At 40.1% G+C, this 27,823-nt stretch overlaps 1 protein-coding gene across 2 annotated transcripts in view; it reads left to right on the forward strand.

Annotated features, from left to right (window-relative positions):
* Nucleotides 1-27,823, forward strand: part of dpp6a (dipeptidyl-peptidase 6a) — a 303,760-nt gene that overhangs the window by 27,905 nt on the left and 248,032 nt on the right. Inside the window, exon 1 of one of the 2 annotated variants that reach the window (XM_084746868.1) lies at nucleotides 6,612-6,884. The exons of the other annotated variant lie outside the window; for it this stretch is intronic. Within the exon in view, the coding sequence (XP_084602994.1) occupies nucleotides 6,834-6,884 (51 nt within the window). The 5' untranslated portion in view covers nucleotides 6,612-6,833. Of the gene's footprint in view, nucleotides 1-6,611; nucleotides 6,885-27,823 lie in introns of those variants that run through there. 2 annotated transcript variants of the gene reach the window in all.

The following is a 27,823-nucleotide window of genomic DNA, read 5'->3' on the forward strand; positions in this document are numbered from 1 at the left end:
TGCTTATTGAATCAAATAAAACAAAACATAAATTATTTACAACTGTTTCTCTGTTGTGTAAATAGCTCTAACAGACATTGCAACATGTAGGCAACCCTGTCTCCCATAATTACACACTTTAAAAAAAATGTATTTATATAACATGCTGGATTTACAAGGAAATGGTTGGGTTGGATGGCGAGTGTACAAAGTGTAGGGAGTCTGGGATTCGTGTCCAGACTCCTGCAACAGAAATGCTTTGTTATAAAAAGTCAATGAGTTTTGGTTTCACGCTGGACACAAACAGCAGTCTCCTGGGTGGAAGTTTTGGTGTGTTTGACCCATCTTTGACCTCCTCTCAATGCAGACTTTGGTGAACTTTATAGACCCTTTTACAGTTGGTGTCATCAAAAAGCAGTGCGTGCATTTCGGGAATGGACATGGCGGTCTCCTCCAGTCACAGATTATCGAGCTGCAAACATTGAATTAGACAGTTTACCAGCACCAAAATCGGCAAAATGAGTTGTGTAATTCAACATTATGAACTCTGGGTTGGTTAATTGACAAAATAATTGACGGATTAATCAATTATGAAAATACTCATTAGTCACAGCCCTATTTTGGACTAAACAGTGAATACTTGTATGTAGGATTTTAAAAGTGTTGATATTATTTTATTGTTTAAATAAAGTGGCTCTGACTTCCAAGATTTCCTGTAAAGCTGCCGTTTTTTAAAGAACAAAAAGTAAAGTAAAATTGAAGATTAGACTGAAACCATCGAGGATTATGTCCCTTTTGTGTAGTGCAGTGTGTTTGTCCCCAGCCTTCCTTTTGTGCTCTTTGTCTGGCCAAACAGATATAAATGCTTCCTGTTTTGTCTCAGTCCGTCATCTCGGTGTTCTCAGTGTTTACGCCTGCAGCTTCATTTCTGCTGTAGGAGGTTAAAGAAGAGCTGCTTCACTTTATCTTGTTAACTGTTAAATATGTCCAAAGTCAAGTGAAAGTACTTTGTGTCTTGCAGGCTTTGAAGTTTGAGCGAATAAAAAACCCCCACAATTCTCATCGTGCCTGTCTTGTTTGGTCCCTCTCAGGATGTCCAAATACATAAATGAGCATATGAGAGCCTTTTATTTCAAATAGTTACTTCCATGTTGGACTTTTCAGCACCTCATGATTTATGTCCAGTGCCAACATGCTGTGCTAATATAGAAATAGTGTGTCCTATATGTGGACAGTGGAAGCGGAGGATAAGAAGGTCAGTTGGCTTGTAGGTTGTGTGACTTTCATGCAGGACACTGAGTCTGTGTACCTTAACTTTGACCATTTTGAAACTGTGACCATGATTTTCCCTGCAAGAGCAAGAAAGTCTGAAAACAAGAAATTATAGTTCTTAATCAAAATGTTCATGAGTTCCAAATTGTGACAAATATCCTTTTCAGGTTGCCTGCTGAAGATGTATGTTTTCACTTGTGTGTAGTTTTCGTTAGGTGGTTGCACGTTGTCGAGATGTATTGACATAAACAATAAAAAGATGAACATTTTTTCACACACTGCCTTTGTGACACAGCTCTTCTGCCAGCCGTTTATTGTGGCTCTCCATCCTGGAGTTGGGCAGCAGCTGTCCACACTCCAGCAGATTTTCTCTCCCCAGCAGAGCTCCCATGCAGCTCGGCAGCGTCGACTGCTGTCAGCTGCCTCTTTTTTGTGGGGCTTTACGGCACGGTAGCAGTTACCCATCCCTGGCCGGCCATTTTCTCTGAGAGTCTCAACATCAGGCAGCTGCTGCCTGCTTCTGCGCTGCCAACATTGTTGTTACAGATGTCCTTGGCCGCCACACCTGTACGTGATGAATTTCAACTCAGCTCAGCGTGCCAAGTAGGGGAATAAACAACATGGTGAATTCAATACTCCATGTGTAGTACAGGCCAGCTTGTGGGGTCGAGGGGAGTTTATGTGTCATGTTTGATACATAAAACCAGATTAAATGTGGTGCTGTCAGCAAACCTAATGCTGCTATTTACCAAAGGTGGCAAAGGTACAAACATTCTGTACAGAACTTCTGTAGAAGTACAGATTCTTGTGTAGAAAAAAAGACTGGTAAAAGTAGAAGTTCATTCAATTTCTTTAATGTCATTTTTGTCTTGTTACGTCTTATTATGTATCTTTATGTTGTTTTCATCTTGTTATGTCTTTTCACGTTGTGTCCACCTTGTTATATCTTTTATATTGTTTTCCTCTCTTCACATCTTTTTAGTCTTGTTACATCTTTTTGTGCTGTTTTCACCTTTTACATCATTTTTGTCTCGTTGCGTCTTTTTATGTCATTTTCGTCCTTGTTACACTTTTAGACAACATTTTTGTCTTGCATTAAAACTGAAGTAATAAGCCTGTTTTGAAAAAAGTACGAGTACAAAGTGCATACGTTTGTGTTCAAATGTAGGGTGTAAAAGTAAAAAGCTGTTAGAAAAAAACTTTTCCAGGACATGTATTTGTACCTAGTTACTTCCCATCTCTGCTATTTATAGACTGTAAGTAGAAGATGGTGTGTTATGAAGGTTATCCTTTAAGCCTCTGACAGAAGAGCTCCATGGAGCAGTTATGAAGGAAATCTGTAAAAGAAATGCCAACACAGTAATGAAGCAGCGCAGCCAGCTACCTATCTTTACAACTGCTGTGTTCTCCCTCTGTCAGCAGTCCAGCTGGAGTCGAGGGAGCCCGCTGCCCCCATTAGGTTGTTTTGACAGCCTTATCCACAGTAATTAATACCAGGCACTTTTAAATGAGATTTATGTGAGACATGCTGTTTGCACTTCCCAGTTGGGGGAACCTTTTTCTCGGTGAACTGCCGCTGTGAGTTTAGGACACTCGGCTGCTGCCTGGCTGCATCGTCAGTGTAAAAGCACTCCTTTTCATGCAGTACAGTAAACACAGAGAGTCTAAATGCTGAAGAGTCAGACTGATATCGATTTTATGAAGCTTGAGAGAGAGCGAGAAGTAAGGCAGACTTCATCCTGAAAGCTGTGAGACAGAGGGCTTGGGTCTTAAGTGGGTGTGTTTTGCTCAGAATAGTAAATATTTCAGAGTAAAAGTAACAGAAATATGTCGCATCCACAGTGTCTCAATTCTTCTATGGTACGTAATTAGTTTCTCTTCACGTCTAATTTGTTATTGATGTCAATAATGAGAATCAATAAGCTTTTACCTGGGGACCTAATGAACCTCATGTATTGTTCATTAGAATTCCTCAGCTCTATTCGAAATGGAGCCCATAGCAAAATGTTGGCAGTTATGAACAACTGCTGCAACAAATGTGAAACTGCTTTTCAGATTCAGGATGTTTTTATTCTGGCTCTCGTGCCCCGACCTTAAACCCATTTAACAGTTCTTTTCCAAAAGCAAGGTCAGGGTGAGTCAGTAATGGAGCGGTAAAGAAATGGAAATTCAGTTTAGATACTGAGCTACAAGCATTATGCTGTCTCAGATGTGTCCTGCTACGATTTTATACTTAAAAAAAAATTAAATATTTCAAGCAGTGTGTAAGGATGGGTATCAAAAAACTGTTCTGAACTGTTTCTGACTGGTCAGTGCAGAAATATCGATAAGCTCCTGGACAAATTATTGGCATTTATGTAGGATTATATAAACAGCTGACAGTGCAAAACGTTCAGAAGCATAGCCTCACTTGACTAAATTTGAAGTTGCAGCTAAATTCGATCACTCAGGACACAATTTAACTCGTTCTTTCTGAGAAAAAGTAATAATAAATAAGTGCTGAATTGCAGTTCTTCTTCTCTTCTTGTTCTCACTTTGAATTTCACTTCTTTTCATGTTATGTCTTTATTTTTATGCACCAAATTATGGCAAGTACTATCGATAAGGGTTTCAAGAAGCAGTATCAGTATAATTCTAACAATATTTATCCCTAGTATGCAAATATTTTTTCCCAGTCTTTTGTGCTGGTGGTCCCCTTGTAACCAGATATGTCTTGTCTATGGATTATGAAGTAAACTTGAGAGCAACACCTCATTTTTTCTTTTTACACCCATTGACATACAAGAAAGGGAACTAAAAAAGCTAAACGGTTGCCAGTGTAGCAAATCATGGTGTATCTTTCGTGTCTGTAGCTGCCGTGATGGAAATTGTCAGGGCTGCAGTTGTCTGTAGATTGCCACAGTCTAGCCGTGTACAATGAGTGTGATTAAATACATCAAGTCACATTCAAGAGAGGCACAAAAATCAACTTAGCCGCAGCTGAGTTGCTTTTCTTTCTGATAGAATCAATAAAGGGACCCAAATGTTAACAAATCTACTGTATGAGTCAGATGAAGAGTACATATCACTGAGCCTCTTCTTAAAGGAACAGTCTGTAGGATTTAGTTGTATGTGATGGTGTCGCCCTCCCCTTCCAAGTGTGAAGAGAACCGACAGCGGCTGCAAAGAAATGAAAGGCTGCATGAAGAGCCGGTCTGTTCTGGCTTACTGTAGAAACATGGCAGTGAAACATGACTGTAGATGTAAACAGCTCATTCTAAGGTTAAAAAAATGCAACAAATCTTAATTTCAGGTGATTATACGCTAATGAAAACAAATTTATGAATATCATATTTAATTTCTGCCAATAAAGCTTACACACCGGACCTTTAACTACTGCCACATTTTTTCTGAACTGTGTAGATAATTGGTTCCCAACCCTTTGGACTAGAGGCCTTCTAAAACAAAGGTGGGCAGTGTAGCGAATAATTGTCCACACATGTCCAGATATGGTGTATCCTCAGTGTCTGTAGTCCGAAATGTCCCCACGGGCTGGAACTGTCTGTATATTCACAGTCCAGGGATGCACAATGAGTATGATTTAAAAGGTTCTTCAAATAAACAGTACAGTACATTAAGCTCCACTCAAGAGTGGCACAAAAATCAACACACACCACTTAGTTGCAGCTGAGTCGCTTTGCTCTCTTAATTAATCTTAACAAATTTACAGTATGAGTCAGATGAGGGGTACCTAATCTCCAATAACCCAACAAAACACTGAAGCCTGCAGAACACACTTTGATTCGATTTGTTTCCTGTTAGACCAAAACTTTTTTCATTTTACGGTGAACCCACTCGTCAAGTTAAAAACAAGCATTAATGTGTTATTCTGCTACCACTTTACAATAAGACTACCCTTGTCCAGTCCCCACAACTTTTCTGCAAATTTGACCAATCATCGTAGCGTCCCATGATTTCCACCAATCAACTCAGTGTTTTATTATTCACCATTTGTTTGTATTTTTTTTTCTTTTATTTAGTCAGGGGTGCTGGAAAAAGCACATGGTTTGTTATTGTTATTGATATTTATCAATGCTCTGCACATTCAATTAAATTTTGGTCTTCCTGGTTTTGAGTTTGAGCTCCAAAATGATTTAGCCTCCTTGTGAAATAGCCCTCTTCGCTTACAAAATAAAGCATATTTTGTAAGAATTTGTGTTATCCTGAGCCTTTTTGATAAGATTACTTAGAAGCACTCAGGACAGACTGTTCCAGGTTTTATTCTCCCTGGAACAAGTTGCCTTTTATTTTTAATGAACTGTGCAAAAAGCAAAACAAACAAACAAACATGCTCCCACAGTTTCATTGCAAAAACGCCTAAAAACATCACAACATGCATCACTTATTTTTTTTAAATGGTTGCTGTGAAATCAGGCATTTTAGGCTGAAACATTCCCAAAAATATCCTGTGAAATCCTGGAGGGACTGGATACATGTGGGCTCATTATGTGGCAAGCAACAGGTCATTTATAAACCATTTATAAATCATGCTATTATTCTCTTATTGTAATCGTACTTTTATTGTAAAGTGGCACCGTTTTTCTTTAACCTGTTGATCATCTGGTGACTCCTCAGATTTGTGTTGTGACCCCTGTAGGGGTCCCGACTCACAGGTTGGGGACCACTGGTATAGACAGCACAGACACAGTTGGAAACTGAATGAGTTTTATGATGTTTATAGTCTGCCTGTCTGCAGTGGATGATGTTTCAGTGCCATAAAAACCTTTAATGAGCACATGCAGAAGTTCTGGGGATCACTGACTTTGAACAGAGGAGTTTCTAAAGGGCCAAATAATTTACAGTAAGTAAGGAACAAGGAGGATCCTGCAGACTCACGACAGATAATTCCCTTTCAATCACGATGACCTTTAAGGTTTTATATTTACTACGCATAAAAGTCACAATCATTCATTATTTTCATTATCATTCATTAGAAAACTAGAAAGTGGTCAGATTTATAGGGTGTGCACACCTGATGTTCGTGATCGCAGCTTTTTCATCGTGACCTTCATGCGTAATGTACAGCTGCAGGTTAAAGCCTGCGTGCAGTTTACGCGCAGCCCATCACATTTTTAAATGACACCTCGCAGCAGCTCGGACAGGCACAGACTGTCAGTTCCCAGTGATGAAGAGTGTTTTTCAGTTTCTCTTTAATTAACAGGAAAAAACATCCTCTGCGCATCTTCCTACAGAGAAAAGCGATGATCAGGAGTGGATCATAAACCACTCAAACTTCTCTCCCTCCTACTACTCCTCCCTTTAATTATTCTTCTCCTGTATGATTTACCGTTTTGCGTGCGAGGAGGAAGAAGGAGAACTCGGCTGAGAGGAGAGGAGAGGAGAGCCCACGCTGTTTTCCTTTTTTTAATCAATCCGTTAGGTTGTAAGCCCACCCACTTATGAACTGGCTCACTACCTAAGGGGTCTGGCTGGGAACTGGCGCGGTGGACGGACGGGGAGCTGACAGAGCACAAGGTGTCCAAAAAAAAAGTCTACAAATTGAACGTTTCGGGGAGCGGATCGGAGCCGCGGAGGAGGGAAAAATGAAGGAAAAGAGTCTGATTGAGACTGCTAAAATGCAGGGCAACGTCATGGTAAGGTGGCTTTTCGTTCGTAATGCATGACGCCGATGAAATGATTTCGCTCCTTTCATTAAAATTTCAAAAGTATCCCGTTTCCACATGCGCTTTGACGCACGGACCGACGCTTTGGAGATAATTTTACGTTTGCATTTGGCCTTTGCTTTTCTGATAGTTCACGCCCTTTTTGATTTCACGTGTCCTCTCCTTCCTGCACCTAAAGGAGTCGGTGAGGAGGATATGAATCACAGTTAAAGGAGTTAAAGGAAAGTTTAGTCCTGTTTTTATGGCTCCCGATCATTATGACTGCTGAGTTTTGGCTTTGTCTCTTTTCCCTCATGAAGCTTCTGAGGGCAGAGGTAACCTTTTGCCCAAGGAGGGTTCCATTAATATTTTACTGCATCTAAAGCTGCGAGGTGCAGGATATATTACCCTTGCTGGGAGCTGCAGGCAGCTATATTGGATGTATGTATGAGGGGAGTGAATACCAAATGTCCTTTGGGACTATTTCAGATATTAAAGGCCAGTAACACGACTTTTAAAGGCTTTTGATTCTTAAATTTTTGATTTGAGGGATATTAGAGTTCATTGTGCATTAACACACAATACCATACCCTTTGCTGGTGTTATCTTAAAGGAATAGTTCTAATAATTTCATGTGGGGGTTGTATGAGGCGTTTATTGATGGTCAGTATATTACCTACAGTAGATGGTGGTCGGCACGCCCCCAGTTTGGAGAAGCAGAGAACAGCTTGAGCACGTTGCTGTGGACAGAGTCAGCAACAAAACATATTAGCCAGGTCCACCTAAAACAAATCAATATCAGTTCAAGTGTGCACTATATTTAGAATATTTTCAGTGTTTTGCTTTGATGTCAGACAGCCTTTTTTTGATGGGAAACTGTCGTTATATAAGCTAAAGATCACTCTCTCCAAACCAACCAAACTCCACAGGCAGAATCATTAATTTTACCTCTCAGAACATCAATCTATCAGCTTGTTTGTGTTATTGTATGCCTTAGGTATTTTAAAGGATTTGTTCAAATTCACTAAAGTCACACAATAACACAAGCAAACTAACAGAACAAGGCAGCAATAGATCAGCAACTCCTGTGTTCTGCGAGGTAAAGTCAGTGATTTTGCCAGTGAAGTTTGGTTGGTTTTTAGACAGTGATAGAATAGAAAAAATAGAATATTCTCACTACTCTGCTTTGCTGTCAGATTGCCTTTTCTGACATAAATCTACTGTTGTATAAGGCAAATATCGCTCTCTCCAAGAACCAAACTTCATAGGCAAAACTAGTAACTTTACCTCACAGAACACAGGAGCTGCTGGTTTACTGCCGCCTTGATTTGTTGGTTTTGTTTGTGTGACTTTGGTGAATCCAAACTAACTTTTTGAAACACCGAAGTCACCAAATACCACAAAGTAACTGACAGATCGAGTCAGCTGTAGACCAGCAACTCCTGTCTCATACAAAGTAAAATTGCTGATTTTGCCAGTGAAGTTTGGTTGGTGTGCAGAAAGTGACATTTGACTCGTGTAACGGCGGTTTCCTGTCAAAAAAGGTTGTCTGACAGCAAAGTAAAGTAGTGAACATATTGTAAATATTAGGGCTGTGTATTTGCAACAATCTGGCCAATCCAAAATGTATCATACGCTTAAAAAAAAAGTTAAAAAGTTAACTTTTTTATCTGAACAGTGAAGATAGATAACTACGAAACACAAAATGAACCACTGCCCCAAATATTTGAATGTATCAAGTCGAAACAGTATCACAACACATAATATTGCACTACTCAAGCAGATAAATATTTTCTCACACCCCTTAAACTACACATTACACTTAAATTGAAATTGAATTTTTTATGTGGACCTATTTTAAGTGGCTAAATACCCCTTGTTGCTGACCCTGTCCTCAGCAGTACATTGCTCAGTTTCCATGTGAATGCCCCTCTCTGCTTCATCAAACTGGGGACACGCCGACTGTCATCTACAGTAGGTTATACACCGACTATCAATAAGTACCTTATACAACGTCACTTCAAATAATCTGAACTTTCCCTTTAACATGGCCGATACACGGATTTTCTGACCAACTTCATTCCTGGGCAGTTTAATTTGATGTTAATTTTTCGATGTTTTTTTTCCCATGATTGCTTTATTTATAGCTGAATAAGCCGTGCTCTGCAGACACTCCAGGCCATTTTGGAAGATGTGGGACACAGCTGTGTGGAGTCAGGCCTTTCTAAATGGTTCCTTCACTGAAGACGTTTTTTTTTTTTTTGTACTCCCTGTGGCCTTATTTTGTGCGGAGACGTGCGGCGTGTGTTTATCTCTTTTATCCCTGCATAATGAAAAGTAAACATGGGTGTTTATCGTGAGGATTTTGGTCAATTTCCAGATCAGAAAAGTCACTTGCGCTGAGTGAGATATAAAGTGAATATTTTCATTCCAGCTGGCAATTGTGCAGCGCTCGTATTTACGTTGGACAAAGTTGTGAATATGTGGAGAATGTGGCGCCTGAAGCAGTCAGTGAAACAATGTCTGAAGATGTGATATTCATCAGAGAGACAGGACAGTAGGGTGTTGATAGAACCACTCAGCCTCTTGAAAGCTGGTTACTTGTCATTTTAATCCTCGAGATGTACGAGCACCTCAGTGTGGTCTTTTCATTTGAGCTCACACTGGCTAGTACAGCCAACACAGCCCATTCTTCATTAAACATGGAGTGCTGTACTTTATATTTAAATGAACATACGTTGCACTGAAGCACTGGCCAAACCAGGTCGCACAATGCTGATTAATCCGATCACCGCCAAATAAATTTCTCTGTATTTTGCAGCATGCTGGAGTTTTTAGATTTGGCGTCTATGGTGACGTCTGTTGCTGGCGCACGGGTAGCGATGTGGTCAACTGGCAATCTGTAGCGACAGAGCCGGTTACAGCAATTAGGAGTATGGTGGGAAAAAAAGATTCTCATGCTCCAGATAGAAAAGAAACTCTGCGTTCAGAGGAAGGATTACAGGATTCAAAAAAATTAAAGCAATCAACAGCAAGGACGAATAGTTTTCTGTGGTGGAAACTAGGCTACATTTCTGGCATAGATAATTATAGATATCACTTGACTTTTTTTTCTCCCCTCTGTTCTTATTTGCACAGACAGATTTGGAAAAAAAAGGCGGAGAGCTCACCTGTAGTGAAATGTCATAAGCTTGTATTGAAAGTGGTTGTGTAATTACTCTCACTGCCAGAAGGGGGAGACAAAAGCTCTGCACCCCTGGTTTAAAGACATAGTCGGACATTTTGGAAAATATGCCTTTTGCTAAAAATTAGATGAGGGGTCCATAACACTCTTATATCTGTCCATTAAATTTGCCACCAGGACACTGTTAGCTTAGTTTAGCTTAGCTTATCTTAACATAAATTACTGTAAGAAAGAGGAAACTGCTAGCTTTGCTCAGTCCAAAAGTAAAAACTAAAAACCCATCCACCAGCACCTCTAAAGCTTACCAATTAACCTGCTATATCTTTACTCGAGTGTTTCTTAAAGGTTGTCGATGAAAACTATAAATAATCCAAATCCTTGATTGCCAATAGCGAGTAAAGAATGTGAACTTGATCCCACTTTTATTGAAACTCAGCTATCTGTATGTGACTCTGATTGTCCTTGTAGTACATTTTTCAAGCTGTTCAATTTCTTAACACACCTTGTGTCGATATAGTAGCTCTGGACATGTGGTGTTCTTTCATTTTGTGAAGCAGCATCCCTCTGAGCCCCGCTATTTATGTCCGAGTTTCATGATGACTTCTTATCGTTTGGTGTTTTGCAAAATGCTGGATATCGGAGAATGAGAACCATTCACCGCTGTTAAAATGGGCGTTCCTCTTTTCCCAGCCACACAAAACAGTGAAATGAGTTACATAAATTCAAATGCATCTTTTGTCGGTATTTGTCATGGCATTAAACAGTGAAACATTTTCCAAAAACTATTTCCTTAAATATTGCCAGAAAACAGAATCATTCAAAGTAACCCCCCTTTAACTGTCCTGTGGGTTCTTCTGAAAATTGAAACAAAATTAGGATTTTCCACTCAGCTTCTCTCATAGTGGGAGCAATAATCCTGCAGGAATGCGGTGAACATGCACCTGCTGAAAAAGACTCCAATAATGGCTCCATCTCTGAGAGGAGTCTGCTGCCAGACTCTGGACATCTGCTCGTCCATTTAGGCCTCTTCAGTGAGATCTGCACTCCGACTTTGTGATATAACCAGAATCTCATATCTTGAAATGGGTCATTTCATGTCCAGATGACTATACATGTCTTGCCTTGGCTCCTGGAGTCCCTCTGCTGTTCGTGATTATCTTGTTCTGTGCCATTTGGACCATGATTGTTTGTGTGTTTACTGTTCAGACACTTTCGATACCTGAACCAATACCTTGGCTGCAATATCAGTTGCTGAATTATACTTTTTTCAATACCAGATTCATTTTTAAATTATACTTTGTAGTACAATTTGCCTATATAATGCCGATATATGACCTGCATAAGTTCACAAGACCATCAGAGAGAAGACCGACTATTTCTTTAGTTATTTTTGATGGTTCAGAGTCTCCTTGAAATCAGATGAAACAAGCTTTTATTTACAATTTCCCAGCCAAAGTTACAGTGAGCTGTGCGTTAGCCGGTTAAACAGAAGCAGGTGGACATTTTAATTTAGATAGTTTTTATCTTTGACGTGATATTTTGGGGTTATTACAGTGGAAACGCTGCCACTTTTGTCCCCAGGGGCCTCAGACATGAACAAAATATAATATAATTCCTGAAAGTAGATTTAAAGGAACGAGCTGAAGGACCTGGGAGCAGCTGGAGATCATTTTATAACTGGCCTAAAATGAATAAAATAATGGGAAATCTGCACAGAGTTGGATTATATAACATAAAATAAACTGCTTAGTGATACAGAATGATGTATTTTTTTGGTATTTGATAGTATTGAAGCTATTCATTTAGTGCCATTAAAGTGCAAAGTGTGGTACATCTTATTAGTGTTGTCTTCATTTTTCTGTCGTCATATGGATCGCACAGAACTGGAAACAAAACAACACTTTGCACGTCTGTTTGATGAGACAGGTGTGTTGGCGATTATTAAATTAATCATCAACTATTTTGATGATCAATTAATTGGTTTGAGATGAGTTTCTTTGTACTTCTGTGACAGTTTACTGAAGATCTTTAGGGTGTGAGCGAAACAAGGCGTCACCTTAGGGTTTGGGAAAGATATTTTCTGACATTGTGTGGTCAAACAACTATCGACAAAATAATGGACTAATTAATTGACTATGAAGATAATTGTTGGTTGCAGTCCTAGATGACTGACCCCAAATTTTGCAAATAAATAGATGGACTTGAAGTGTTTTGATACTAGAACTTTGTCAGGCAGGAGCTCGCTGTAGCTCTCCAGGGTCTGTTGCACAAACATCCTTACCTCTCATCTTGTGCGTTTGGATATTGATGTATTCATATGCCTGTATCCCTAAATTCCCTGTTTGATTTATGGACTCAATCAGCTGTAAAATTATTCAACCTCTAGGGTGGAATTTAGCTGGTAACAACATGGGAAGTGCATGACGGCGAAGCAGACGATGTACTTTGGCTTCAGCCTGACAGGTTTATTGCACCTGGTGATTGCTTCCTGCACAGGAAGCCCGTACTCGTGAGACGGAGACTAGCTGTGGTGTCTCAGTGGGACGTCCTCTCAATAACAGGGAGAAATCTGCACAGCGTGGTTTCTGACCGCCAAACATGGCAGTTGGACATCGCTGTTGCCTGTTGGGGATTCTTCCTGCAACTGAAACAGTTTGAAACTGGGTGCCAAAACAGCCTCAAGGTGTTGTGCCTGCATGGGAAACTGCAGCTAATCAAGTCTGCATTCAGACGCCTGAGGCGGTAATGACAGCGAAGATGTAACCATAGCATACATACGCTATTATCTCGCCCGTTCGCTCGCAGCACCCTGTGTGCGGAGGCCCGTACGCTTGATGTCTGCAGATGTCTGAATGTCTGGCACGAGTGTGAGACCGTCCTGAAACAGCTCAGACACTCTTCGTGTGGCTCTTTCACTCTCTTTGTGTCTAATTGTTCTCTGACATGGCAAACATCTTCCTTCAAGGACACACGCAGCACCGCTGTTCAACAACTAATGATTTGTCTCTCTGGGCTGAAAAAAAAAAAAAGGATAATGGACTGGAGATTTATTTCAGCAAAAGTGGAGAAGCATTCAAAAGACTAACCAGGAAGGGTCCTGTTGTCATGGTTATTATATTTGAGACTGTTTAGAGTTCTCAGTTTGAGTAAACATTGGAGCGTCTCCAGCGAGGACACCCGTCGTCTCATTAACTCCAAAGTCTGCGTGGCTGCACGAGACAAACATTCAATTTAACTTGACTTTAGAAATATTGCAAGGTCACTGGTGGGATTTTTGGTTTTAAGTTGTTTTTATTGCTGTACTTTTGAATATTGAAGGAAATATTGATGCCACATGATAAAATAATGAATCCTTGAACCTGCAGTAGAAGAGTGAAGTTTCAATTGCGATTCATCAGTTTGAATACGCAGCAACGCTTCTACTTTTTCATCCGTTAACATAAACAGTCAGATAAATCTGAACTCCCTTTTTATTCAGAAAGTGCTTCAAAAGTCAGACTACAACAACAAAAGCTGCATTTTTACTTGATGTGTGTCCTACCTCTACTGTCTACCTGTGTACCTACCTCAGTACATAAACTTATAAAAATTCATAAAGAAAAAAATATAGATTTTCACTTTTACTCATACTTAAGTGTGCATTTCAAGATGTAATTTACTTAGTTACTTTTAAAACCATAGTTGAGTACTGAGTACAATTTGAATTAACATCCAAACCTTTCGTCTGCATTTTAGTAGCTAATTAGGTGATCTGATCAGAAACGGACCAATGAAAACAAAGACAAACAACAGAAAAACAACATACAACAGTCAGCCTGGTTATATCACATCTTACAGTAAACATGACAATCTCACCCTTCAGGTCAGAATAAAAATGCATCCTGTAATATAAATAAGTAAATAAGATAGAATGGGATCTTATTCTGCATAGGAAAAGAAAGGCTGCAACATCTTTAACTTTTTTAAGCTGTAAATTATTGAACATTTCTTTTAGCCACAGAATGTGAGAAAATGTTGGTGATTTCCTGATTACTATAAAAAGTCTATCCCATAATAACACAAAAGCAATCAGATCTGCTCGGAGCTTCGGCAAAGGAAGCTGAGGGATGCCGAACAGAGCAGTGATGACATTAGGCTCGATGACTGTCCCAGTTATCTCTGCTGAAGCACCGAAAGTCGCAGTCCAGTGGTTCCGCAGAGACGTACAAAACCACCGAACATATGCAGGTGTCTGGTAACATTTTTCACGAGGGGGGCCGTATCATCATAAATTTTGAAAAGCCTAACTTTGCTCCAATTAGTGCAATGAACAACTTGACATTAAATCAACCCACGCCTGGTGCAGGCAGATGCCTCCCAAAGTTAATTAGAGTTTGCTTTCCTCTATTCCTCTTCATAAAGAGCCTTTACCGAATTCATGGAGGTTGAAAGATGAGGTTTGGATCTGACTGAAAATAAATAAAATCGTATCTTTCATCATAGGGACTGAGTAAGGAAAACATCTAGAGGCATGTCATCCGGCAGGTTAGGGAGCTTGGCATAAATATCGCATATTTATTAAACCTGCTTTTTATTGTTATTGCTGTGTTTATTGTTCAGCTGTAGTAATTATAATGGGAGAAAAGGAGGAAGTGAAGTGATGTAGGATAAAGAGTCTCATGTGGAGGAGGTCAAGATGGACAGATGGATATGGTGGTGATGGTCATGATGTAGCAAGTTTTGTCTTTTCCTGGTTTTAAGCGCAGTAAACTGATGTAAATTTCTGTATATTATGTTGATATTTTATGAAAGCACCATTTCCCAACCCTAAATACTTTATATACTGTTGGGTAGTTTGCATTGCATCATATGTTACAATTGCAATTCCAAAAAAAGTTGGGACGATGTGTAAAACATCAATAATGCAAATTAAAACAGAATGCAATGATTTGCAAAAACTTTTCAACCGATATTTGATTGAGTACAGCACAAAGACAACGTATTTATTATTTAACTTTTTTTTAATTATACAAGCATTCTAAAGTTGATGCCTGCAACATATTTCAAAAGATTTGAGAACAGGGGCATGTTTACCACCATGCTACATTTTCTTTTAACACAAGTTTTAGAAATGAAATTCTTTCTCATTCTTGCTTGATGTAAGACTTTCGGGTCCTCATCAGTCCGGAGTCTCTGTTGCAGTATTTTTTGCTTCATAATGCACGAAACACTTTCATTTGGAGACCAGTCCGGACTCCAGGCAGGTCAGTCTAGTACCTGAACTCTTTTCCTACAAAGCCACGCTGTTGTAACACGCGCAGAATGTGTCTTGACATTGTCTTGCTAAAAAATAAGCAGGGACGTCTCTGAAAAAGACGTCTTCTGGGTGGCAGAATATGTTGCTTCAAAACCTGTTTGTACCTTTCAGCATTCATTTACAGATGTGAGTTAGTCATGCCATGAAACTAAAAGTCAGTCTTGACGTATTTTAAACAAGTTTACAGAAAAGAGATGGTCAAAAAGCTGTCGTTCTTAGGTGTTAATGTTTTAAAGGTTATTCCACCTGACATCAGCGATAAGTTCCATGTACCACCTGTCACCTTTATTGGAGAACAGCCTAATTTGCTGGCCGTTATGTTTCCCCCAGAGCGCAGACCGGAGGCAGATGTGCTCCTGTTTACATACTGAAGAGCGCTTCTGTTTTGTTCCTCAAACAGCTGTTTTCTGTATGTGCACCTTCAGGCTGATGAGTGCATTTTGACGGAGGACCACCCTGCGTGATTTGGTGCTCCACTACACAGTTAATGCCTTTTCAATACAGACTTCATGGCTGCAGGCCAGCTTGTAGGTGTTATGTCAATAGCTCACTTCACTTGTTTTCATGCCCGTCCATTTCAAACCATGTGAAGAAGAAGAAGTGAAATCACAGCGCTGTTTGTCCACCTCCGCATGCATGCTGCTTTATTGATTGCTGTGCAATGCCTGCTGCACCCTGCACCATGATTTTCCAGACATCTGGTATCTGTGCACCTGTTACCCGCTGCCTTGTAGTGAGTGAGTCAGCATCACCATCATAACTCTCTTGACATTGTTGTTGCTGCATTCTGAGGCTTTCAAAAATATCAAACAGGGAGCGGAATAAGGGGTGAGACATATAGTAAAGACATTCCTGACAGTGCTGTCATGGAAGGAAAATCAGTACAGGGCTGCAAGTATGAACTGTTTTCATCTATAGACCATTCTTATTGATCAATGGATTATTGGTTAGGATGATAAATGTCAGGGAATAATGGAAAATGTCCATCACCGGTCCTACCAATTTGAGAAGTGCTTGTGAAGTAACATAATATACTAAATTTGCAGTAATATAAAGGAAAAGTGAACAATTTAAAAACCTTGAACTAGCTAATGTTTTGTGTATTTGCTTGATAAATTATCCATCAATCAATTATCCAAATGTTTGTCAGTTAAGTTTCTGCAGATCAACTCTCATCAACTGTTTTTTCAGTGCTCTTCTGTTTTCTGTGCTGTTTTAAATGTTTTGCATAGAGATTTAATTAACTAAAAAGAACTGAAAAATAGTCATTCACATATATTAACTTAACATAACTTTCATTTTTTCTCATATTAAGTTTAATCTTATTCAAAAATGCCTTCACCAGACAAAACAGTGTCAACTGAGGTGCAATTACTGCAATAACTGGACTAATTATGAATAAACAATGAATAATTATGAATTAACAAGAAGCTATTAACATTCATGAACAAAACAAATCTTATTCCTGCTTTTACACTAACATCTTTAGAAAAATAAATTCCTTGAATGTGTCTGTACACTGGTAAATTATCAGTGATGCATGTTTAAGAGTAAAATAAAGAGTAGACAGCATTTCACACCTTTATATTATTGATTATCTGTAGAGAAAAGTGGAGAAGAGTTTCCCTAAAATGAATTTTCTGAAATATTTTTATGTTCTTCTCCATTTTGGAGTCAGCTGATAACAGAACACTGTCACAAACCGTGCACTCCAGCTTTCACTTTTATTTTGGACTTTCATCCCTGTGAGGTCGCTTGTGGATACTTGTGGGATATTTATGTGCCTGATTGGGGTCAGCTTTCTGAAAAATCTGAAAAGCGGGTGGCTGTGACTGAGGGACGTGATTTATTGTGACCTTTATGCAGCCCACAGTTTTTCAGCGGTGCCAGCTCACAACAGCAGCATTTCATTAGGCACACTGGAATCCATCACACTGAGTGTTTCCCCTTTGGCTACATTTGTTTGCCGAGCAATCAAGCGAGGCTGGCAGATGGCTCGAGTTATCAACTTTAGCAGCGTCGGAGCTGGAATCTTATGACAAGGGTAGTTAGTTGCATTTAATTTTGGCTCATGTGGAGTCATCATGTCTCCTAAAAACAGACTTTTTTCCATTGTTCACCTGTTTTTCCATATGGTGTGCGCTGCAGAGAGCTGCAGAGTAAAAAAAACAAAAGCAAAAAAAGAGCGAAATGACTGTAAATGGGTGTTGAAGGAGCGGCTGATCAATACCAGTAATTTAGGGATCACTCTGTCTGACGTATCTCTAACTTTCAAACCCGGCTTTCAAGCTTGTACTCATCCTGCTCTCACTGTGACCTGGGCTTTAATAAAAGCGAACAACATTTCAACACATTTATCAAGAACAGCAACTCTAGGGCAGTTTTGTTTTATTATTTTCTTACATCACACTCGCTTTTAGACGCTTAAGTTGGCTCTCTGTTTAAATCATCCATCTTAAACCTTTCTTATTTCAAATTTTGAAAGTGCTCCTTTATTTTTGGAGCTTAATCGATCTCGTCATTATCGCTTTCTGCTGGCACTGCACCTTCGTCTGTGTACTTTTTACACCTGACACTAACGCAGAATCCTCTAGTTGATTCGTGGATCTACTTCACAGTTTGGCTTAAGACTGGACTGCAAATGAATGTGAACTTAATGCCACTTTTATTGTTTCCTTATCTCTCTGTGTAACCGATTTATCCTCAAAGGAGTTCACAGAGAGCGACCAGCATCCCCCGGTGATATTTGTATGAATGTTTTCCAAGCTATTCGGGGTCTTAATTCTGGACAGGTGGTGTTAATTTTTATGTGAATCGGTGCTCTTTTTAACCAGGGTATCCATGTATTTACTTAAGCTTTATTGTCAATAGTTATTATTCAATTAAAGGCTGTAATAGCGCTGGTCTGGCTGTTTCATCCTGCCTTAAAGAGCAAATAAAAAATAATATGATTTTGTTAGTTATGGTTTCAAGTATGAGTCTCATCCTGACACCGTGATCTGTTACAGTTGCTTTTACAGCCTGCCAATAGCAAGATGCCAGCGAAAACAATGAGTAATTGTCTTAATTTGGCACAAAAATGCAGCCATAGAAGACTCAAAATAACTGTTATTGGCAATCAGACCCATACTGGTAGAATCCCAGTATACAGCACTTATTGTCATTGTTGCTCCATTCATTTTGTTCATGCCACAGAGATAATTGAATTTTTAAACCTGTTAAAATGGCATCACACTGCGCGCCGTGTCTTGCTTTTGCTGCCCCTTGTGCGGACGCGTCCCACATTAAGATCCTTGAGATGTTCAGACACATTCCTCCCTCCTCGTGTGTACAGTAAGCGCCGTCTCTGTCTGTTGCGCCCTCTCCCCCGGCCCCCGAGCAATCAATCACCACTTAGCCGGGCTGCGCCATGCTGAGTGCTCCGGCGAAATAATGAGTATACAGTAGCTGAATATTTCACACGGCCCGCCCCATCCATCCCGACATTGTTTGCATCTCGAGATCGAGGACCCGAGCTCGTTAAGGTCTGATGTTCGTCTTTTATGAGGAGAAGCAGTAATTGGGCTTGTTCAAGTAGTCGTGTTGATTTCTTTCTTCTGTTTTTATGTGTGGTGATTCATCATAGTGAAACTGAGACAGTAAGACAGTTTTCTCAGCGAACGCTCGCTGTACACTTTATGACTGACAAGTACTGTACTGTTTTCATGAAGTACATTGATGAGGTTAATCCAGGTTAAAGCCATTATCTCTTACTGATATCTATAATGTACTTTTATTAAGGACAATCAGAGGAGTTAGAGAAGTAAAGACAGTAGCATGAGCAAATCCAGTTTCCTTGCATTGCCAGTCCCCAAATTTCTCCTCTATCTTTGTGATCTGGCAGGCTAATGATGTGTAATTGTGCTTAATTGAGACAAAGGTAATTTTAAGTATAGTCTGTCCAATTAGATGATTGACATCCCATTTGTACACCTGATTGGATGCACCTTCTATTAGCTGGGCTTTCATTGGTCTTTCAAACTGAAAAATGTGACAGATTGAGCTCCTAATCTTCAAATCTGGCTTCACGGAGCTGGAAATGAACTTGCAGACACCTTCAGCTTTCAATAATCGTTTTTGTGAAAGTTGTTTTATTTTCTGGTTAGACAGTTATGAGCTCGCCTGTGTCCATATCCTTAAATCCGCCCACTCCGCAGAGTTGACTGATTCGCCTGACATAAGGGCATGAAACAGCTACTTCTTGGTTGAAAAAGCAATCGATCCAACGAGCGCCACGGGGGACTAATGATTAGCCAATCAGTGCCACGGGCAGGACTAGCATTGCAGTCAAGCTGTTGTCAAGTTGTGCACCATTTATGATGGTCTCTAATCTGATATCACACAAAATATGAGCAATAACTGTTTTAACAAGGCTACAGATGCCATGCTAGAGTGTGACTGTATTATTTGAGGTGAGTTCAGGCCATTTCAAGTGATTTATTCAACATTTGTTGCCAAGAGTAAGATGAGAAGATTGATTCCACTTTTAAAAGCCTGTCTGGTTGTCTGTTTACTGTCTGGTTAGCTTAGCTTTACACAAAGACTGGAAATAGGAGAAGAACCTCGCTGATTAACAAACTGTTTCATTTGTTTAAGCTGTATAAAAAACAAAGTGTCTGGGACGAGTACTAAATAAAGGAAAGGTGCAGAGCTATATGTTACCCATTTTCACAAGTTATTTGATCTTATTTTGCAAAACATCTAACTCTTTGCAAGAAAAGAAGAAGCTTATTACCCAAAATGAATGCACTGTGAGGCTGGAGGTGCTTTAAGCTAAATACTAATGTAAGCATGCTAACAGTAAAGACGCTAACATGCTGGTTTAATGTTTACCATGATCACAATCTTAGTTTGCCATGTTAGGATGCTAAGAATTTCTCATTAGCACTAAACACATGGTACAGCTGAGGCTAATGGGACTGTCAGGTTTTGAACAGTCTCTCAGATTTGACATGACTCAGAATCCTTTTACGCACCACCAAGGACAGTTTCCAGATTATCTGAGGGTGGCTTTGATAAGAGGGAGGACAGGCGACAAGTCGGGACCACTTTGACATATGCACTTGTTGATACATTAAACAATGTTAGAGATTTGAGTTGGCAACAGGGAGGTTTGCAGTCATGACCAGGCCTGGGATTTCATCATGTCTGAGGGAAAAGCCACATGACCTTTCCAATTTTTTTTTTTTTGGAGGGCATGAAGGCCAAATGCCAAGGCAGCAAGGCCATCAAATAAAACTTAGTTTTAGCCTAAGGGTTCGGGATGATTTTAATGAGTTTCTTGTCCTCTTCATTTGCTAATTTATCAAACTTTCTTACCTCAGATTATGTCTGCTGAATGTCCGTGCTAGATTTGTGTGAACCTATTGTCAAAAATAAAATAATTGAATAATTCAAGTGCTGGAAAAGACTCAGTCCTGTTTATGTGCACACTTTTCCACTGGATGTTGCCCAATAATGTTTCAGAATACTTAACAAAAGACACTGGAAAAAGACACACACACAAAAAAAAACACACTGATTGGCAGAGGAGAAAGTGGTGAAATCAGCTGGGGACATGCGGGTGGGGCATCTGGGCATCCGTGTCCTCAGGGCATATCATTTTTGGAGGGGCACAAAGCCAAACTGAGGGGGCACAGTGACTATGGCTACCGCAGCCCTGTGAAATTCCTGTCCTGTACAACAGCAGACAGAAATGTTGCAAAAAGCAAAATGTAAATTTGTCCATTTCTCACGTTAAAAGCATTGCTGTTGTCGCAGTGTGCTTGAACGCTCCCACAGACCAGTGTTTTCTTTCTCACAACTGCATCACCACATAACCTTGACAAAAAAAATAAAGGTGAAGAAACATTCGGCTTGATGGATTACCCATTTCAAACATGTTTCAAGTCTCTGCGAGTTGATTTTCTTACAGTGCAATAAAATTAATGGAAACTGCCTGCAAGGAAGAAAATTAATCTAAAAGCATATGTTATACTTTGGAAAGTGGACAGCAATAACTGTATATGCAATTTGTAGTTAATGGGGTAAAACATCCAAAACCACCAGTATGGTTCCTTAAACTTGAACAGCTGAGATATGGACTGTGTAAAAAGAGTTGTGCTGCAGCTCAAAACCAGGATGATTTAGTTAGTATTTTGTCCTTTCGGGCTGATGTAGGGAGGTCTGGCTCTGCCTTTACAGAGGAAATGTTGTGACAGGGCCTGGAAGAGCAGACGTCGCTTGATAAATGAACAGAACTGCCATTAGGGGCTAATTTTGCAGGCTCTTGTATTTTGCCAGAAGTGTATCAGAGACGTAGCTCTGCTTGTACACAAAATACAGCACGCGTTGTGAAAGAAAACTGAGATCCCCAGTCTGCTAAACGCAGCATAAGGGGAGTACAGGACTCTCTATCAGGTCCTACAGCAGAAAACAGGAGAGGTTTTTCATTTTTAACAACAGGAATAAGGGGATTAAAGCAGGACGTAAGGAATTCTCCACCTGAGTGAGGTGATGCACAGAGTATATTGAGCTGTATGATGACTGATGACTGAAAATGGATGTATTAAAACAGACTACATGTTGTTACATGGCAATAGAGGGTTTAAAAAAAGAAGAATACAAAAAGACAGCAGTTTTTTTGGTCACCTAACGCTGTGTTTTGGCCAACAAAGTAATTGCTAAAGGCTGGGGTAACATGGCAACATGGGCACAGATGTCAGAATCTTGTGTGCAATGCATTCTGGTACCTGTAGGCACTGTCTTTATGGCTCATAGAGCAGAAAAATCAATACAACACGCACTGAGGAAATTATTGATTCAATTGGACATCCACAAGAACAGTGCCAGGGTTTCTCTTTAATAGCGGAATTTACTCCCATCCCACAATAATCCCACAGGATTCCTGAATAATATCAGCTACTATTTCATAGTTCCCTCTTGCAACAACAAAAACTAGAGATGTTCTGATACTGGTACCAGGTTTACAGTTGTACATGGAAAAGTGTTCTGTGCTCCTATTGGTCAACATTTGGAACACATGCGGCATCAGTTGTTGTGCACTTTGACACGCTTCTTAGGCTGGGTATCGTTCAAAAAATTGTGCATAACAGCACATACGCCTTGGCTTTCATCCCGGTTGTTAGATGGTGCTTTTATCAATACCAACTCCATTTTAACAAAAATGAAATAAAATGGCACAATTACTCACTCAAGGAAGAAGCCATTCAAAGAAGTGTAACATTATAGAGCTAATCACCTGATAAACATACTGCATGCTTAATGGCTCACTGAGGCTGATGGGATTTACTCCTACATTTTTCAGTTCTTCATAACATTGAAGAAATTCAGTCGGTGTCATGGATGCATTGATTTAGCACCTGATTCCCGTTGTCATTCCTGATTCGACCCGCTGCACTACATCTGGTGGATTGGGCCATAATTGGGATGATATTGTGCAGTCTGACTCCGACATTACATGTCATAAATACAGCCTCTGTTTCTCTTAGTGTAATTATCTTGACCAACAATGCGAAGCAAAGCGATGAGGCCCTCTCTTCTCATGAAGGCCCGTTTCCTCCCCTTGCAGAGGAACTCTGTGTTTGCGTTGGGCATTAATGATGATTTCCCTTAGTGACTCTCGTTAGGACTCTGACATGATAAGCTGGTTTCCACCACTTACTCATGGCATTGAGTGTAATTGCATTTCACAGGCAGACCGTGTGCGCAGAATGAGCAAGCGGACGACTCCATGACTCAATTTGTCTGAAATCACTACATCTCACTGCACATCACTACAGTGTTTACCACCCTCTGTGTGTACATATAGATGTTTTAGTTATTTCCATACAGATAATATCCTGCAGATAAGCTGGGTGAAACGGGGGCGAGGCTGAAAAGCCGTGTTTAGATGCAGCTATAGTCTCTGAATCAAGGTAAACATGAGGAGAATTTAGGTGAGTGAAAGAGAGAGGCAAAATGGGAGAAACCAACTGACAGACAGAGGGGCAGATGGAGAGAGGGAAAAAAAACACGCAATGCCAATTTTTTGACTTTCAAATTGGACCACACAGTCCAACATGATGAGGGAGTTTGGAAACCTATTAAAAACTAAGCTGAGGAAAACAATTCGGCCAAATTTCTGCCAAGATTAGCTGCATTCTGTGAGACTGGGCAAATAAAACATCTTTCTCGCTCAGACCAGAATCTACAGCAGCTAAAGGTGGAAGAATCAGCAGTGAAGGCACAGACGAAACAGAGTGGAGATGAAAAATTATCCTGTCATGAATTTGCACATGGAAATCTTCCAGATGGGTATCAGTTTGACATCAACCTTCAAATGACATTTTGGTTTGTTCCCGACTTTGCTCAAACTGGGCTCTTTCATTTGGAGCTTCCACTATAGATTATCATTAATATCTGTCACAGTTAATCATTTGGTGAAATAGAGATAGTGAAAAATGCTCATCACAGCTCCCCAGAACCCAAGGTGAAGTCTTCAAATGTTTTGTTTTGCCAAACCAAAGGGGACAGCTCATTGTTCCAACAGCCCATTATTTCAGAACTCCGGAAAATGTCCCATTGGACCAAGATGCCATTTGTCTCACAGCCCATTATCCTGAAAACAAAAGCCCACTGCTCTGAAGACACCTTGTTCCGAAAACTTTTGTGCCCCTTATATCTTAAGTCTCATCATGTCCCCTTTACAGCCAAAAACAGATACATCACTTTCAAATGATGTAACCATCACTGCCCACATACTTCTGTGTCCTTCTCATTGGCATGGATGTTAACCAATATATCCATTAGAGGGTGCTGCTCAGAGTCAAACGTTATCCCAAGGAAGAAGAAGAAGAAGTTTCAGACAACAACAAACGTAGCAACCCTGTAATCATGTACCTCTTGAGAAAGAGGCAAAAGTGAAGGCAGTGTCGTAGATGGAGGCGGTCTGTGCGGACATTAAATACACTGCAACCTGTGGATGGATTTTTTTTTTCACTAACATTACCAATGGCAGAAATTAATGATAAGCGTCATTTCCAATACTTGGGTTTTCTAAGCTTCTTTGTCATTTCCTGTGGTCATATCTCACTTTAATTATCGAGCTACATCGCTACACTTCCCCCACGACTACTGGAGGTACTGCTCTGTTTCACCTGTATCTGTAAACATTCAAAAAACGTCCACAAATACGGATGTAATGAGCATCGAGTTTAGACAGAAGGCTCCGTCTGTATCCATACGGGTATCTAGCATCAGGCATAAATGAGCCTTTAGTCTATTTTGGTTAGCTGATTAGGTATTAACTGACATATTTTTTGTCGAAGTACAAAACGTGGAACTCGTGGTAACTCTGTTTTGGTCTAAGGTCTCATCCCTGTAGGACAGAATAAAGGGCCATCAAATATTAGCATACCACCAAACCAACAGCCTGAAACCTGCAGATATTAAAGTTAGAATGATAGAAAACAGAGAAAACCAGCAAATCCTCACATTTGAGAAGCAAAAAAGTGCAGATGTTTGGCATTTTAACTTGAGAAATGACTCAAATCATTTTCATATTTGTATTTCTCCTCATTCTAAAATGAGCCACAGCAAAATGCACTTACAAATGCAACTTTTCATAATGAAATTGTAAAATAAGAACATTTCATCTTGAGCCTCTTTAGCTCTTTTATGTAATTTACAATGGTGAGATAATCCGCCTGAAAAGAACATGTCAGATGTAAATATATGGCACCTTTTAAACACTAAAGGGTGGACATTAACCAGTCTAAAAAGATCCAAAGCTTTCTCTGAAGTGGAGGTGGTGTTATGTGCTGTTCTGCTGTAGGAGTGCCTGTTGTAGAAGCTTTATGATCAGCCCATAGGACCATTTTCTCTCTTGCCTTTTGCCATCGGGCAACCTATGATTAATTTGTGCCATTTGATTCCTGGCAGAGGAAGTTGGGGAAACTGCCGGCTAGAATTCTGGGTAATGATGTACAACTCAGTCTAACAGGGTTTTTAGCTTGTCTTCTCCAGCCTCCATCCATGCAGCGGGGAGGGAGGGATGCATGGCTGTGCACGGGGAATTCAATTAGCCTTTTTTTTTTTTTTCCTGAGCACGCACTCGGAGTCATGTCCATCTTGTAAGTAAGCAGCTTCTGTTACAGCCGTGACATCAGGCAGACGGCCGGCCTCCCTGCTCTGCGCCGTTGTCGTACTCCCTGTCGTGTGGCAGAGGTGCCATCGGCAGTTCCCCGGTTAGAGTGGTTGTCTAATGAGATCATTAAAGCTAGCCAGACAGAAAATGAAAAAGCACCTGTTGTAGAGGGGAATGTGGTGTATTCCCTAAACATTAGAGGAATATTACCTTACGGTGCATTGGGAGAGCGCTCTGCACTGCTAAATTAACTTTTGTGCATCCAACGCCTTGTGTGGCTGATATATTATTAATTATGATATGGATGTTGGGGATTCATTTGAATTAATTGGAGGGCTCTTGAATGCCTCACGGACCTCCGTTTTCTCTGCGCATTAGACGTAGCACTAAAGGGCACAATCACACCGTGCATATTTGAAGCTTTTTTTTTTCCCTCTGGAGGATTTTTTTGATTTCTTCAGACAATGAAAACACAAAAAAGATTCAGCTGTGATGTGGTTCATTAAAGAGAGGGAACATAATCCCAAAACAACAACAATAAAAAAAAAAAAAAGAAGCAGATTTGATGGGTATAAGCAGACAAACATTTTGCATCTGATATAGCCAGCAGTTACTCAACTCTTGCAAAGGCTGGAGTAATGAAACGAAGCGAAGGAGAGCACGGAGTCAAGATGAGGTGAAATGCCTCCTCAATGTAGGCAGATACATTTCTTTCAAGATTTATGATGACTCCCTCCTGCTGCCGGAGTCGGTAACTTTGCAGGGTTGAGGTTGAGGTTATCAAAACTCTGGCACATAAAGCTGCTGCAGTGAGTCTGTGTAGCTTTGGTTTACAAGGCCGGCTTGATTTACTGCTGTACAGTAAATGACAATAAAAAAAAAAAGAAGCAAAGTGAATTTGAACGCTGATTTAACACCAAATGTTTTAACTGATGAAATTTGGTGATAAAAGACAGGAATCAATACCTTTTAGCTGCATTTTTCATAGCAGATGAGCAGGTGATATATGGTAGTTCAGGAGTTTATTGCAGGGTGCTGCACACCCTCCTACATGAGTTGAAATATTACATTTCTGCTCAGCTACAGCAGTTTACTGTCTGTACTGTATATTACACACAGATTCAGTGAAGCTCTATCATACACTCTGTGCTGCTGTAGTGTCTCATACAGGCCGCTCAGTGAAGCTGAATTAATGGATTACAGTAGCATCCCAGGCTCATTTTCCAGTCCCCACTGATTGGGCAGCTGCTCACTGGCAGGTATCCACCCCAGCAGTACGATATACAGGCCGTGTGGCACACTCCTGCATACACAGACCTGTTATAGGGGTAGTTTGTCTTATTTAATGTGAGGTTGTATGAGGTACCTATCTATATTTGTGTATTACCTACAGCAGATGCTGGTTGGCAAAACAGAGTCAGCAACTAAATGTTTTTTGCCCACTTTAAAAAGGTCCACCTAAAAAAAAAAAAAAATCAATATCAGTTTAAGGGTATGCTTTATTCAGAATATTTTCACAAATTTACTTTGCCATCAAACAGAACAGGAAACTGTTAATATATGATATGGCATTTCTGTCTCCAAACCAACCTTGCTGAAGATTCCTGTCTTGCTCACTTAGCTTGTTTGTGTTACTGTGTGATTGAAAACAGTGGTTGTCAACCTGGGGATTGGGACTCCCAAGGGGGTCACAAGATCTTGTTGGGGTTTGCAAGATGTTTGTGGAGGATAAAATAAAATGTTGTGGCAAGCATCTCTCAGTGACAATCAGGACCTGTTGACATTCAAGCCACTTTTGCTCACCATTACATGAAACAATCGCTATGGAGTGATCCCTTATTGGAAAAAAAAATTAATATAGAGATCATGACTCCTTAATAATAATACAAACAAACTAACAGATCGAGGCAGTGGTAGACCAACAACTCATGTGTTCTGAGAGATGAAATGACTGATTTTTCCAATGGAGTTTGGTTGGTTTTGCAATGAAGGCTATTTGGCTTATACAACAGCGCTTTCCCATTAGATAAGACCGTCTAATGGCAAAATAAGTGGTGGACATTTTCTAAATACAGTCTACATTTAAACTGATATTGATTTTTTCAGGTGGACTGTGGTGGTTAAATACCTTCTGCTGCAGCTGACCCCGTCCACATACAACCCCATATTACGTGTAGAACAAGATGGACATTTTACAGATGCTGTATCATGGCTGGACAGAATACCAACATTTCTGCACCGAGCTATTTTTGTACTAGATTCCCTCACCTTAAACTGAGCTTTAT

The sequence above is a fragment of the Lutjanus erythropterus genome, chromosome 21 (assembly GCF_056507025.1).
Source record: "Lutjanus erythropterus isolate fLutEry1 chromosome 21, fLutEry1.hap2, whole genome shotgun sequence".
Taxonomy (NCBI): domain Eukaryota; kingdom Metazoa; phylum Chordata; class Actinopteri; order Lutjaniformes; family Lutjanidae; genus Lutjanus; species Lutjanus erythropterus.